The 16,571-nt window shown below is 44.1% G+C and overlaps 1 protein-coding gene across 2 annotated transcripts in view; it reads right to left on the bottom strand.

Moving 5' to 3' along the window:
* Positions 1-2,007: 2,007 nt before the first annotated feature.
* The window catches only part of efna3a (ephrin-A3a), a 93,957-nt gene continuing 79,393 nt past the window's right edge, over positions 2,008-16,571 (bottom strand). For both annotated transcript variants that reach the window (XM_079522743.1, XM_079522744.1), the window contains one exon: positions 2,008-2,286. In XM_079522743.1, coding sequence (XP_079378869.1) covers positions 2,168-2,286 — 119 coding nt within the window. In that variant the 3' untranslated portion in view covers positions 2,008-2,167. The remainder of the gene's footprint in view (positions 2,287-16,571) is intronic.

The following is a 16,571-nucleotide window of genomic DNA, read 5'->3' as shown; positions in this document are numbered from 1 at the left end:
ACACACACACACACACACACACACACACACACACACACACACGTACCATCACTGCCGTGTTTTATAAATATACATTACAATGCAGTCTGCGTGTTTCTTGCCATGAATATTGCAAGTGCAGCACATGAGGAATGCCGTCCTTCCTTCCCATTTGGCCTCTTCTCTGATTTCCTCTGTGCTGTCATTATTGGTTCATGAAATGCGTCTCAGCAACTAAATCTGGTTAAGCAGTATCTGTTACATGAGAGCAGAGCGTTACTGACTGGATATCCTTACTCACTAGTCAGAACCAATATCCTTCATTGTTTGTCAGACTGAATTACATCTGACCATCCACCTTGTTTTGCAAAAGCAAATGCTTTAGTATAACTTCCACTGTATAAAAGAAATCAATAAATAAATAATAAAATAAAAGTACATTTGGCACAGTAGCTTAATGAGAGAAATCCTACAAATGCAGACAAATAAATTAGGCACATAAAAAGGAAACATAATCCGACGTGAACATAGAATACATGTGTTAAGTAACTAAACTTCAAAAAACGCAGAGCATCGCCATCTCATCAGTGCGATCCTACATCGTCCTGTGTTGCGGTATAAAAACGTGGACCTCTGCTGTTTATTTGCACATTCACACCTTTTTTTCCTCTCTCTCTATTTTTTAAAAACAAAATGGTGGCAGCGCTACTTTGTGACTCAAAGCACAAAGTCTCCTCAGGCACCTGCCGCTCTGTCTGGCGACTGTATGGGGTCGTTTCCATGGTGACTGAGACTGAATAGCCATCAGCGCTGATTGGCTGGCGACTTGTGAAGTGCGAATCTGTGTGTGTGTGCACGCGTGTGTGTGTATGTGTGTGTGTGTGTGTGTGTGTGTGTTGGGGAGGGGGGGTATACAGCGGGCTGTCGGGATTGGAAGGGAACTGGCTGCCAGGATAGGTTCTTGGAATTAATGGTATTCAGAAACCATTCTGCTGATTACCGCTCAGAAGGAATAAAGGCTCGACACCCATGAACATCTAAGTGCTCAAGGGTGGGCGTGTCGGCGCAGAACACAACGTCTACCGCATCTAAGTGCCTTCAAATTGCCAGTCCTGGGTTATGTATTTTTCTAGGGAGGTTGGCCAGACTGAAGGCAGGAAATAAAAGACTCAGAAATAGTGGCGAGAGGCCTCTCACTATTCCTCTAAGAAATGCCAGTGTTGTGTCTGTACCTATCACAAAGCCAGGAGTACTTTTAGATTTTAGATTCTTAAGAAGGCGTGTGGAAATCTGCGCAAAGTTCCCATTTGTTTCCACCAAGACACACCTCCGTGTGGCTCCATTATCAGTTCATTCACGCTAAAGTGAAAACATTCGATCATCAATGGGTGCAATGGCCTCACTTCATGTCAAGGACCACCTAATATAATGGCCCAAAAAGAAAGCCTTGCTGCAGAGTACAGTTTCAGTGTCACAGTCCGGCTCTCTCTTCACTGCATCCGATCAAAGTCAAGTTTAATCCACTCGTCTTTTGTAGAATGTCTGTGGGTTAAAAGGCCTACAATCCACCGGGTTCTCTGCGGTAGAGAAAGATCAAATCCGGTTATGACCGCTGTGCTCCTCAAACGCTTGCGGCCACTACATCTTTTTGGCTCTCCATTTAAAGACAATGCATCGCCTTCCTCCAGAGTGTGACATCCATGCACCTGTGAGGGTGTGTGACCAACATCCATCACTATATAAATCCACTTGTGCTGTCAGAGCGTGTGACAGCCTTGCCTCGCGGCTGCCAGGGGCGACAGCAGCGCTGTATGGTGTGTGTGTGTGATGTATTTTCTGAACAGTAGTTGGGGCTCTTCATGTTGCGGCACATAAAACCTACATGAAAAGCGACGGTATTCATTGGGAAGTGTCCATAAATGTCAGTGTAAGTGTGTGTTTGCTAAAAGGCCCCTCCTTTTTTCGAGCTTTTGGGTAAAGTTAGTCCAGTTGTGCATGTGTGTGTATGTGTGTTTGTTTTTTGTTGATTTGATTCGATTTGATAGGGTTTCAGTTTGTGTTTCTGATCGGTAGTTTTTTCCTTTATTCCCGCTCATTTCTAGATTGAAGACTCACGGTCGTTGGATGTGAAGCCCTTTGGACGAAGGTGGTCCAGCTATGCGGGAAGCGTCATTCCCGGCGACAGTCGCTAGGACAACAGGAGAACAGACATGAGCAGCATCCCCAGAGTGAGGAGAAGGCGGTCACGCGATCGGCTGCTGCCACTGACACTTTTCTCCAGTTTGGGAACTTCAGGGTTAAATTCGTCTGCAGAGAGACAGACACAGAGAGAGAGAGAGGGAAAATGAGAGGGAGAGAAGAGAAAATGACAGACAATGAAAAGGCGACAGAGTGCACTTGAACGTGTAGGTGTGTGCGCGTGAGAGCCAGAGAAACGAACCATTGAATTTAATTATTAATTCATCAATCTGAAGGCGATGTATGATGCATGCAAATGGTCCATTTACATGCTGAGAAAAAAGCCATGATGCAATTATCAACAAGCCACCAATTACCATCATAACTACTTCATGTGGATGTTTCCCCCACAGGATGCAGAATTAAAGGCACTTTGTGTTGCGATGGCAGTCTGTTCGGTTCTGTATATTCTTTTCTTTTTTATCCCATCTGTGCCCCTTTTTCACACTATAATGATTCTGTTTTTATCCTACAGGGGGTTTCAATCAAACCAAATTACTATGGCTTCACCATTGATTAGACACAATGGAACATTAGCCGGCGGGGAGAAGAGAGGGAGAAAAACCAGGGCAGAGCACGCTTTGTAATATTCTGTAAAATGTCTCCAATGTGGATTGTGCTCATCTGTCATTATGCGACCATGCGATGCTTCCTGTCGTATCATAATGGCTGTTTCACACTTAAAACTACAGCAGGCCTAGTTGTGCTGCTGCACGCGCGGTGCTGATTGCAGATCTACCATGTATTCTGGGAAGATGCTGGCTTGTGCAGCATTGCTTGTGCATAAAACATTAGATATGCAGTGTGAAAAAACACGTCCATGTTTCCATGAAAAGAGCGACTTAGTGTATCCAGGGGAAAGCTATAAGCCCTCATTGATTTCACATGTTCAAAACATTTCGGCGGTGAGGGGATGGAGGTCGATGAAAGAGACAAACCTTAAAGGGGGATTTTAAAGCTCTGGGGTGAGCAAGATTGTGTGGATTGCAGAAAAGGGTGTTTGACTCAAACTTGCTAAATGACAGCTACAGTACTATGTGGCACAAAAGCCGGAATTATACTTAGTTGCCTTTCGGTGTCACACACCGAACATTCTGCCCAGAATACTATGCTGGGGTTCAAGTGGATAAGCTGAGCAGTGCTGCATCCTCAAAGTCAAAGTCGTACGATTTGTCACACACGTTACCGGAGTGAAATGTTTTCTCCGCATTTGACCCATCTCTTGGAGCAGTGAGCCGCAGCCAAGGAGCGGTGAGCTGCAGCCGTGCCGCACTCGGGAACCATTTGATTAGTAGATTTGACTCCCCAATCCAACCCTTGATGCTGAGTGCCAAGCAGGGAGGCATTGGGTCCCATTTTTACAGTCTTTGGTATGACCCGGCCGGGGATCGAACCCCGACCTCCCAGTTTCAGGACGGACACTCTAACCACACAAGGCCACTGTCTGGGATATCCTAGTTGCTGGGATACTACTGTACCTGCAACGATATTCAGGAAACCAGCTTTTCCATGAAAATGGATTGACTAGGCAGATCTCGATGGAAGATACCACATGCACATGTAGTGATTACATCGGTTAAACATGCATACTTCAATCATGAAGCCATGATATAAGAGACCAGTTAATTGGTGCTTCTTTTTTAAGCATTTACCAAAGTTAATTTATCAGATCAAAATGGGATTGATGATCACCCTCCACATCAAGTAGTCATTTGGACATCAAAAAAGCAATTTTTCATTCTTTTGATCAAATTAACAATTTTGTTTTGACACATTCATGCAAATGATTATGTACATTGTCAGATGTTTCCCACATGTGTCTGTCTTAGCATTCATTTATTGCAGAAGTCATTATTACATGCAAAATGGTTGATCTAGTTGTCACGCATATTTTCTATAAAATGATTCCTGAATTGATAAATTGCTCTCAGCTACTTTATTAACAAAGGGAAGATATTGGTTGTGATGTGGATGAGAATCAGTAGCCTAACAGGATCATCAGGTGTGATTTTCCTACAGCACTGCATGTACAGTTCATGTACAGTACAGCCTCAGGGGTGTTTCCTACCTTTCTCATTTAGTATTTGTACAGCGTGACATAACACGCCACAATGATGTCAAACCAGCAGTACTAAACACAGCGACAGGTGATGAAAAACATATGGTAGAGACAACAAACATGCAACAGCTCAGACAGCAATGGTACAAATTATTCTCTGCGGTTAATCTTGCAAACCACAACGACCTCGATCAAACACCGGGTTTCTTGTGCATTCCGCCAGCAGGTGTGTGTGTGTGTGTGTGTGTGTGTGTGTGTGTGTGTGTGTGTGTGTGTGTGTGTGTGTGTGTGTGTGCTGACTGTGTCCAGTCTGGAGCTGTACTTGGAGGCTTGTATGTACTGTATGTCCCCAACTCATATTTGTGCTGAGACTGAGGTTATATTAAGTGTAAACCTTAGTAACTTGCTATATGCACAGTGAAGCACTGCCTTTTGCCAGACCTGATCTTGTACTGTACACAGTGCTGTTTTTCTTTTTTTTCCAGTTTTTTCTGTATTGCAATGACGTGGTCTGTCTACAAATGACTGAACAAAAAAATAAAATGTGAATCCTGTCCCATCTCCCACAGACCCACACACAGTAATTTGGAACTTTTTACTGATGACATTGATATATTATGCCATAAAGAAGAAGTGTGGCCTTGCCTTCATTCATTGTCATAAAAGCCTTATCATAGTTTGATTGATTGATTGAATACTTTATTGGCAGAAATGTAATCAGTACAGGGTACAGTCAAACAGAAATGTAATCAGTACAGGGTACAGTCAAACGCACGTCCAAAGGGATCACCGGAAAAAAAAGTCCTTGCAGTCTTGTTTCCATTCAGGTCCTGGTTATTCAATTCATAATCATGACATGAAAAATAACAACAAAATTCAAGTCATCATAAAGGTAAAAATAACAAAAATATGTACAGGTTGGGGAACAAAGAAGGGGGTTATAAGGAGGTGGGGGTAGTCACTAGACTAAAGGGGGGGGTAATCATTTCCTCTCCCTTTGGCATGCTGAAAGGTGAATTTTCAGACCTGTTTTAAAGGACACCAGGGATTTGTATTTTTTAAGGGAGGGTGTCAGGGCATTCCACACTTGGGTGGCAGTGCTGTAGTAGGATACATTGCCCATGTTTGTTTTGAAAGTGGGTGGTACCAGATCGTTGTTCTCGCTTCCTCTTGTTTTGTGGCTGTGGGAGTTGCTCACTTTGTAGTTTGTCAGGTATGCAGGTACAGAGGGCATAGAGGGCAAAGCTGCATTTACAATTTTAAATCAGTCCCAATTTCAATTGCTTAACTCTCTTTTCTACATGGAGCTAGACTATCGAATTGGGTTGCAAAATGATGGGTCATGGGCCCCAGACCAAGGAGTAGTCAAATTAGTTTGCTTTGGGAGGTTTGTAGCTTGGTCTTTAGTGTCATAGAGATGTTTGAGAAACAAGAGGTGCAAGCATAGTCAAAGGAGGGCTGAATTACTGAGTTTACATCAGGAAATACTACTCACTGTTATATTGACAACATGCCTAAGCATTTTGCCTATCTTGTCATTCTGAGGATAAGCTAATTAACAAATGAAAAAGTTTGAGTAGTTGCAAGTAATACATTGTGTGGTGCTGTTTGTACAAATTGTTTCAAGAAATGCACAATTTTTTGCAAATATTAAGAATGGACCTACAGAGAAACCTCCAGATGAATGTGATACATATATGTTAAGAAAGTATAAAGCAGCGAGACAAACCTCTGCAAGAGTTTGAAAACCATTCAGTGACACAATGATGTCAAAGCCAAGACCTACAGTACTAAAAATAGCGACAGGTGATGACAAACATCATGTACAGACAACAAAAGGTGTCAACAGATGAATTCTCAGACAGGAAAATGTTCAGAATTCTGTAGTTGAACGTCTCCGAAAGACAACACGGCACGCGACCGGACCGGTTTGTCCCCGTCACGTGTGTCTGACTCCTGGCCACATCAACGCTATTCTTAGCACCAGCGAAATGTCTGGGTGGCTGACGGTGACACTCAACCCTGGCATCCACACGTTGACACCTCAGGACAAACTCGGCTGGTAAACAGAGTCACGGGGATGCCAACCTGCCCGTCTTGTCTTATCTATTTCAGGGAGTCAACACGATAATTATTATATGATGACGCATTGTCATTATACATCAAGAGTTGTCTGTTAAGGCGATACTCAACCTGTGAGTTTTAAATGTCATGGTAAATGTCATGGTATGAGTTTTCATTGTGATACAGATAAATAGGAACAGTACAGTGAGTATACTATAAGTTACCAATCAATGCTAGAACACAATAAATGGGGGGGCGCTGTTGTACAGCCTAGGAATGGATGTAGACGCGTTTTCTGCAAGCTCCGCAAGGTCATGCAGAAATCTGTCCTAACTGAAGTGGGACCCAACAAAACAACAACATGTATATTTACTCGTTTGGTCATAAATAAGAACACAATCAATGGATTGATCATTCAAATAAATATAAATCTGAAATCTGAAAATGCATGAGGCCCACCCATCTGGCTGCCGTGTTAAGTGGTCAGATGGGTGGGCCATGTGCATTTTCAAGATTTTAACGTGGGCTCCGATTCAAAAAAGGTTTGCAACCACTGGGAAGAAAAAGAAACACATTTTCTGGTCCACAGTCCACCACCCACGTTATAGTCTGCCCTTGACCCCTCATGTTATAACTTGGTAAACACAAGGGACCTGTGTCTAAGTGAAGGCAGGGTAAAAGGCTAGTGCAGACTACGGATGTCTGGCGTACAGCAGGGCCCTGCGGCCAAATACGTCCATGTGAAGCTAGAGTAGGGAATGAGGCATTACCCCAGGTGAAGGAGTTCAAGTATCTCGGGTCTTGTTCACAAGTGAGGGGAGGACGGAGAAGGAGATCAGCCGGAGAATCGGAGCGGCAGGGGCGGTATTGCAGTCGCTGTACCGCACTGTTGTGACAAAAAGAGAGTTGAGCCAGAAAGCAAAGCTATGGTCGTGAAGTGTGGGTCATGACCGAAAGAATAAGGTCGCAAATACAAGCGGCCGAAATGAGTTTTCTTCAACGGGTGGCTGGCATCTCCCTTAGGGTGAGAAGTTCAGTCACACAAGAGAGACTCGGAGTAGAGTCGCTGCTTCTTCGCCTGGAAAGGAGCCAGCTTAGGTGATTCAGGCATCTGGTTAGGATGACTCTCGGGCGTCTCCCTAGGGAGGTCCTTGAGGCACGTCCCACTGGGAGGAGACCCTGGGGAAGACCAAGGCGCAGTTGGAGGAAACACATCGACTCACTGGCCTTGGAACGTCTCGGGATCCCCCAGGAGGAAGTCACTAATGTTGCTCTGGAGAGGGAAGTCTGGAACACTCTGGTGGAGCTGTTGCCCCCGCGACCCGACTACGGATAAGCGGTTGAAGATAGATGAATGGATGGATGAAGCTAGAGAGTGGGTAACTATTGTGTTCCGTGTGATTTGAATGCAACACTCAACTGCACACAACAACTTGCTACTAGTGTAAATAATCTATGTCCAACTTTTGGTAGTATGTATTTTCTGCCACGCGGTCAACCACCACCCCCCACGTTATGTTTTCAATGTGTGCCCTTCTATGTCAAAAGGTTTGGACTCCGTTATGGCCTATTATAAGTAAAATAAGTTTTAAATTAATGGATTGCATTGACCATGAAGTCAAGGCCCAATATGTTATATTAAAGATGTATTGTGAGCTGTGTGTGACCGATAAGCAAAAATAATTACTGTATACAAACTGCCGATCCCCAACAATACATTCTCTATCACAATGTACACCTAATGCAATGTGTCTTGAAATTAATTAAAATGAATTTAAACCATGGCCTACTGTAGTATACGTCATTGACTGGGGTTCCAAATAGGGGTCTGTAGACTGTACTTAAGTTGGCCCCGTCCTATCTATGCACGATACGGACCTCAAGTGCTAGAATAGATACATGGCTGCTCTGTTTCAGAAGTGTGAAGACATCCATCGCTAGTATCGGCATCTTTATACGTCGTCACTATAAGCGTATAAAGACAACCCACTGGTCTTAAATTCTTGGAAATAAATTCCTGTTACTCTGGGAAGAGATGAAAGTGTGTGCGGGTAGAAGTGTAAATACTGTATCTCCAACTGCGAAACCGTTATATATTGTAGTATAAAATATAAATAGACCTACAGTGCATGTACGTGTCAGCAGTGTAATCAGGCCTTTATTGTGTATGTATGCAGCAGCATCTGAGTTGGATTCTCCAGACAGGAAGACTCTTTCCTTTGATCCAAACAGGATAACACCACTGTAGGGAACCCAAAACACAACAAACGCAGGACAGAATTTCAAGGCCAAGCATGTCTGTGCGTGTGTGTGTGTGTGTGTGTGTGTGTGTGTGTGTGTGTGTGTGTGTGTGTGTGTGTGTGTAGACCAGGTGAGAGTAAAGGCCAGCAGAGTGTGTGTGTGTGTGTGTGTGTGTGTGTGTGTGTGTGTGTGTGTGTGTGTGTGTGTAGACCAGGTGAGAGTAAAGGCCAGCAGAGAGTGTGTGTGTGTGTGTGTGTGTGTGTGTGTGTGTGTGTGTGTGTGTGTGTGTGTGTGTGTGTGTGTGTGTGTGTGTGTGTGTGTGTGTGTGTGTGTGTGTGTGTGTGTGTGTACTGACTTCAAATGTATTCTGCAGAGACCATCAGTCAGCCAGAGGCCAGAGACTATCATATGATTTGTTTTCTTTTCAATACAGTACATTCTCCTTCTGTTTAAGCTGAGGATGCTCGCTCCCACCACATTGAGCCTGTCTGCTTTACAGTATCTCCCTTCATCCTTATATCTCCCTTCCCCTTCATGATCACTTAATCCAAACTGCTTTATTTCATTTACTTTTTCTTAACATTTTCTCTTTCGCTCTCCAAACTTTGTTTTTACTATATCACTCTTCCATCGCTGTCCCTCGATCTCTATCCCACTCCTCACCCTCTCACGATTTCTCCTCCCTCCCCGTCGGCTTCCTCTCAATGGCTTTTATCCCTTTGCCCCACAGTGTGACGATGCTCAAGGGCCCTCTCTCTCTCTCTCTCTCTCTCTCTCTCTCTCTCTCTCTCTCTCTCTCTCTCTCTCTCTCTCTCTCTCTCTCTCTCTCTCCTTAGCTTCCGTCATGGACAGTGTACAGTTCTCCGATAGGAGCGGACATGATGAGTCTACCCAAGAGGGCTTTGGCTGTCTGATGGTGGAGGGTGAGATAGACTTTTGTGGCTTATGTAAGTTGTCAGCTATACATTATTGACTGGCTGGCTAAGGTGTCTTCTCTCTGTAGGTAAACATTGGTTTCTCATTCCTGGCCAGACCTGTCTTGACCTTATGGATTTGCGGGAGGGTATGTGAGTAGAATGTGTTTGCTTGTACAGTAAGTCAATATACTTTATGAACAATAGATTTCTACATGTATGTACATTTCTACATGTGTATAGTATAATGTATAGTATAATACCTCTAAATCTCCCTCTCTTGCTATTTCTCCAATGAAGGAATATGTGTTCATGTTTCATCAGGACTACACGGTTCACGTAGAAAGTGACCTGCACACAGCCCTTCTCCCTCGCCCCATATAATTTGTTAACTTGATTGACATTTTCCTTATGGCAATTGGCATTTGGAAATGCCAAATTGGAAAAAAAAATTGTTTGAATTTACATTCTCTACATTCTAGAAGATAACACTGATCTCATCGTTCACACAGAAGAGGCTGGATGAAAACAAGATTGTGGATGAACTTGTTCCAAACTGTTAGTAATTAGAGTTGAAAATGAAGCAAAGGACACTGTCTTTTCATCCTAATAAGCTCCCTCCTGCCTGCCTGTTATTTAGAGTAACTAACTTGCCTGCACCATCGGGAGCTGTGTTGGGCAGTGATTAAGGAACGCAATGGGCCTTGTCTGGCACTGATCCCTGAGTATCTACAGTATAGGCCCTATGGGCCTTGTCTGGCACTGATCCCTGAGTATCTATAGGCCCAATGGGCCTTGTCTGGCACTGATCCCTGAGTATCTATAGGCCCAATGGGCCTTGTCTGGCACTGATCCCTGAGTATCTATAGGCACTGATCCCTGAGTATCTATAGGCCCTGATCCCTGAGTATCTATAGGCCCTATGGGCCTTGTCTGGCACTGATCCCTGAGTATCTATAGGCCCTATGGGCCTGAGTATCTATAGGCCCTATGGGCCTCGTCTGGCACTGATCCCTGAGTATCTATGGGCCCTATGGGCCTCGTCTGGCACTGATCCCTGAGTATCTATGGGCCCTATGGGCCTCGTCTGGCACTGATCCCTGAGTATCTGTAGGCCCTATGGGCCTCGTCTGGCACTGATCCCTGGGTATCTATAGGCCCTGATCCCTGAGTATCTATAGGCCCTATGGGCCTTGTCTGGCACTGATCCCTGAGTATCTATAGGCCCTATGGGCCTGAGTATCTATAGGCCCTATGGGCCTCGTCTGGCACTGATCCCTGAGTATCTATAGGCCCTATGGGCCTCGTCTGGCACTGATCCCTGAGTATCTATGGGCCCTATGGGCCTCGTCTGGCACTGATCCCTGAGTATCTGTAGGCCCTATGGGCCTTGTCTGGCACTGATCCCTGAGTATCTGTAGGCCCTATGGGCCTTGTCTGGCACTGATCCCTGAGTATCTGTAGGCCCTATGGGCCTTGTCTGGCACTGATCCCTGAGTATCTATGGGCCCTATGGGCCTTGTCTGGCACTGATCCCCGAGTATCTATAGGCCCTATGGGCCTTGTCTGGCACTGATCCCTGAGTATCTTGACTGTGTGTGACTGTGTGTAACGCCCCTATCATCAGCCATCAAACTTTGCAACTCCCTATCCTCATTCAAAACCACCCAAAAAGAGCACCACATTTCAACAAGGCTTTGTATGTCCTGACTCCTGATTATGAGTTGAATACACAGGTGACAGGACCACAATGGAAACAAGCCCACAAGGCTTTTTTGTGTGTTATCCTTTTAGCATTGCTTACATAATTGTACTTGCTGTACTGTTTGCCATTCATTTTTTAATAAAGTATTCAATCAATCAATGGACTGGGATTGTATTCATATTTTTTATAAACTACACAAGATATATTTATTTTCGATTCAAACTTCCAACTCAATTTTTATCTATTCTAAAAAGGTGACATTCTATTAAAGAAGTTAACTCATCTGCATATTGGATACCAAGAAAGAAGAACAACAGCCATCCCTGTATTGTGCTGCTTCCCACTGTAACTGTTTGCATGGTGTCTTCAATGTCTTCATCCTTTAACATTTCTTATACGAGATGACATTTTATGAAAAGGCCAAGAGAACAACAAATGTGCTGAGCATACCGCTAGTAAGTGGTGACGTATGTAATTCTATTACTCCATTTCACGGTCAGGATCGAGGCTGCTTAATGTGAAAGCCCAACATATTAAATATATCTTATTTCTGTCCAGAATGCCTCTGGCTCCTGGACTCTGACAGAGCAATGTCAGCAACTCAATGCCTGCACAGGTGAACCAGGACGTGCGGACCACTGTTTTGGCTTTGATCTGGCTCCATGGTTTCAAGAACGAAGCCCTGGATGAGTAGCATGCAGCTTCTGGCTATGAAGGTAGTATCCAGGGTCCATGCTCTGGAGTAAGATGCCCTGGGGCTGTGACAGGTACATGCCTGGCTCCATCTTGCCTATCCACCCGCAGGGTTGGAACAAGAAATAGAATATGACTGGCTAATTCTTACTGGCTTATTCGTACATTTCTGCTAACCACATTATCATTGTACAGTGATGGTTTCCCAATACCATTACCTTTCCGTTAAACATCTGACAACATAATTAGTGTGGTTGCTATTGGCAACACACTATTGTTCTTGGTCCGAGAATGTTTTGCCAGCCAAATTAAGCTTTTTGTTAACTTTTGCACAACAGAAAAGTGAAGCTTTTGGTCATGCTTCACATGACATGATATACAATACTGTATATACTGGTAATATAAATGGTAAAACAGAATTCAGTTCCCAGTGGATTCCTCGCGACTCGTGTCAGTGCAACCACACTTGCAATTTCCTAGAATTGCACCTTTCTAGTTGACTAATGCACTTTTCACAGTCCAACTTGGGATGGGAATATGAGTCTGTTCAGTGCACCATAGGTTGTTTTACGTATATAACTAGAATTTCGCGGGCCTTCGGCCCGCTCATCCCAGAGTTGCGTTGCCCCGCGTTGCGATACAGAAGTCCACAGATACAGAAGTCCACAGTGACACGCGTTGTATGCAGCTGTTTTGTGTTGCAGCGCGTGCGCGCGCGCGCGTGTAGTGTTGTTGTTCTTATCCATAACAATAAATGGATCAAATATGCTCTATATTAGTTATGTATAGATTTAAAGCAGTGGCTGTCAAAGGTGTGATCCAGGGACCCTCATGGTTCCTTGAGGGGGTTCCAAATGGACCCATTATAGGTCTGTAACTCTGAGAGTGTACAAATGGAACCAAGTGGACCCTACAGGTCTGTAACTCTGAGAGTGTACAAATGGAACCAAATGTACTCTGTTATAACGTGTAACTGTGATACTGTACAAATGGAATCAAATGGGACTCTTATGGGTCCATTTGGTTTTACTCTCAGAGTTATGGGGGTCCTTGAAATTTAAAAGGGTTGAGAAGCTGTATGCAATGGCTTATGTCTTGTAAAAAGAGAGACCAGCCTATTCTCCAAAGCATGATATCTTATGCTTTGCTAGGTTGTACAAATTAATATTGGGTCAATATAATTTGCAGGACTCACGTGTGTGCTCTCTGTCTCTCTCGCTCTCTTCTCTCTCCTCCGTCTCTGGGGTGTGTGGGGGGGGGGGGGGGGATTAGTGGCGCTGCCTGCGACAGTGCTATACTTCTCCAGCAGCGGTGCAGAACCGAGAGAGTGACACATTCTTGTGGATGTAAACTGCGCAAGTTGTAGCTTTAAAGTTCGGATTGTGTAGTCGCACCGGTGGTACAAAGTGAATGTTACAACTCGCACGGTGATGTTGTAAGGCGCAAATGCGAGTACCTAGTCGCACTGTCGAGCCCTGTGTAGTGTAGTGGCATTTTCGCTGCATCGCGAGGCGATCCAAATTCCCCCCCGCGCACGCACGCACGCACACACACACACACACACACACTGGACGTAGCTGTGTGTTGTTGCAGCGCGCGCGTGTGCGTGTAGTGTTGTTGTTGTTGTTCGTGTCGATATTTGCGCGTCGGTTTGTCCCGCTTGTACCACGCCAGGTTTGCACAGTGCGCTCAGTGCGATATTTCCGAACGTGGGCGTTGTGTGTGTGTGTGTGGGTGGGTGTGTGTGTGTGTGGCTGGCTGTGTTTTGTTGCGTGGGGATCGCCATGTGAGGGGGCTAGCCAATAAGGGCCCTGTGTTGCATGTGGAGAATTGTGTAGGTGAGTGTGTGTGGTGTAGCCGAACGGGGTGGTGAGGACATGAGGGGGATGTAGCACAGCAATCGGTGACCCCTACATTAAGCTGTGTTGCTCCCAAGATGCAGTGCAAATGCGTGTTGTAGCAACCGTAGCCAATGGGAAAACAGGATGCAGTGTTGCCAGGTCCGCGAATTGTAAGCGAGTTGTAAGTAGCGTGTTGAATGGCATTTTTTCTGGGCTTGTTTTCATAGACCTGGCAACAAATTAGGCGGGGGTGTCGGTGCTTGTGGCGTGTTTGTGTTTATTATTGATATTGATGTTGTTTGTGAGTGTGGACGGGAGGCGGCTGTAGTGGCAGTGCAATGACAGTTTTTACGCGGGTGTTGTTGACTGTGGGCGTGCGGCGCGACATGAGGAGATAGCCGTGGATCGACGCGGAGGGTAAGACTGTGTCGTGTTAGTGTGTTGTTGCAGTGTGTGTTGCAGCGGATCGACGCGGAGGGTAAGACTGTGTCGTGTTAGTGTGTTGTTGCAGTGTGTGTTGCAGCGTGTTGCAGCGTGTCAGTGACGTAGTAGCTGGTGCCTTTTGTTCCTGTGCGTGCTTTTGGGGACATGTTTTCAATTGTATATAAGGATGGTGGATGCTTGTTTTTGTTTAATATTGGGTTATTATTGTGCCACAGGCCAAAGCAAAGTCCTTGTATGAACCTTAATAGTTGTTGAAATGTTTACATTTGGTTCCTTGATGGTATTATGGTAATAATGTAGGTATACAAATGTGTCTTCTTCAGTGCACCATAGGTAGATTGGTGCCGTGTCGTTAGTCAGAAGGTTCCTTGTTCCGAAATTACTATCCCTATCTCTAATCCTAACCTAAACATAACCGCAAGCACGGGAGCAGTGCATGTTCGGACTAACGGGACTTCGGATCTATGGGCAGTTCCCGGTAGATTTCTATCATGTTTGATGCTTGTTTTTGTTTTGTATGTCGGGTTATGATTATGCCACAGGCCTGAAAGTTTTAGTTATCATATTCCCCCAATGCACGCACGCACACACGCGCGTCATGGGTGGTATGGCCGACTTGGTACTGTAGCCAAATAGGAGATACTAGGAGACAAGTAAGTCGCGCGAACGCGGGAAGCGAACGCAGCTCGTAACAATTAGAATAAATTACGTACTTTAAGTGTTTTTTTTTTTTAAGATGTTTTTTAGTGTGTATGTGTGCATGCGTGTGTGTATTTTTAAAAAAAAGTTTTTATTTAATGTTTTTTTTTTAAGTTAAGTTTTTTTTAAGTTAAGTTTTTTTTAAGTTAAGTTTTTTTTTTAAGTTAAGTTTTTTTTTAAGTTAAGTTTTTTTTTAAGTTAAGGTGTGTGTGCGTGCGTGCGTGCGTGCGTGCGTGCGTGCGTGCGTGCGTGCGTTTTGTGTGTGATACAGCTGCGCCCTCTGGCGCAGCTGCCGGCCCGGTGGCGGGGCCGGCAGTGTTACAGCGTGACACACACAGACAGACACATAGACAGTTTTGGCCAGCTTCTATAGTTAGTGCTCACTGCGTTCGCAATCAATATACAGTAGCTTACAGTATTATAAATTATTGATAATACTGTAAGCTACTGTTGATCACATGAATGCCACACACAATAGCCTGATACATCTTACCATTTTTATGAGAGAACAGTGGATGAAATTTAGCTTTTCCAACGTAGAACAATGATTAATGCAAAAGATGGATTTCCCCTCAGTAATAAAGCTCTGGTTGAAATCTTGCATGAAATCTTGCCATGTGCATTAATCCATTTCCAAATCCAATGTAGTGGGACATGCAGTGGAGGATACTGTATGTACAGTATGTACAGTATATCCAAAGGACGGAATCACCTCAGTAATAAAGCTCTGATGAAACATTTCTGATATCTTTTTACCTCTGCAAAGGTGAGTGAGCAATGAATCAGTAGAAAGGGCTTTTATAATATCCTTGCCAAGTTTTATTAGCCTTTGGTTGTGAGGTTGAACTTGAATATAAATGCATTCATTTACTTCTTAGAGAGAAGGCTATAGCCTACTTTATTATCATTAAGTGGACCCCTCGCGACCAGTGAGGGACTCGTTTGCCAAAATATGCCGATCTACAAGTTATGCGGTGTGTCACGTTGTTAACTTGTAGATCTGTCTATTTTGAAGTGCGTTAGTAAAATCACACCATAAACATCATCATGTTAATGTTCCCGGTTGCCTTTTATGGTGTTAAATGGGGCATGGAACAATCAATGCAAATTAACTTCTCGAGAATACGGTTGTGATTTTACAACAGCTGGCAGCCGTAAGTGAAATACACCTGTAATCCGTACATTTCAGGGACTGGGGAGCATATGGGGGGGCATTCGCTCTCCCCAAACACATCAGAGATGCCCCCTCACTTCCCACCTTCAAATCTGCACTAAAAACCCACCTGTTCACAATCGCATTTCCAAGCTGATGTGTTTTTAAAACTTGTTATATGCACTGTTTTATTGGTTTTATTCTTATAATTGTTTTTTTCTAATAAAGTTGTCCTTTTTCTTGTTCCCCCTCCTGGCCCCAACACATGTAAAGCGTCTTTGAGTGTCATGAAAAGCGCTATATAATCCTAGATATTATTATTATTATTATATGTTAGTCTGACATACCAATAGTACGACATACGTAGCCGGTTAAGACTCATTTTTATTTTTGTTTATTTTAGATCCCCATTAGTCACTGCCTCAGCAGAGACTATTCTTCCTGGGGTCAAATTACAATTAAAAAACGTTTACAATACATTAAAATAAATACAAAATTAGCAACACAAAAAATAGCAAAAACATTTTTAGCAAAAATTTAA

The sequence above is a fragment of the Electrona antarctica genome (assembly GCF_951216825.1).
Source record: "Electrona antarctica genome assembly, chromosome: 15".
Taxonomy (NCBI): domain Eukaryota; kingdom Metazoa; phylum Chordata; class Actinopteri; order Myctophiformes; family Myctophidae; genus Electrona; species Electrona antarctica.
Note: the sequence above shows the minus strand (reverse complement) of the source record. Positions and strands in the feature narration are given on the sequence as shown.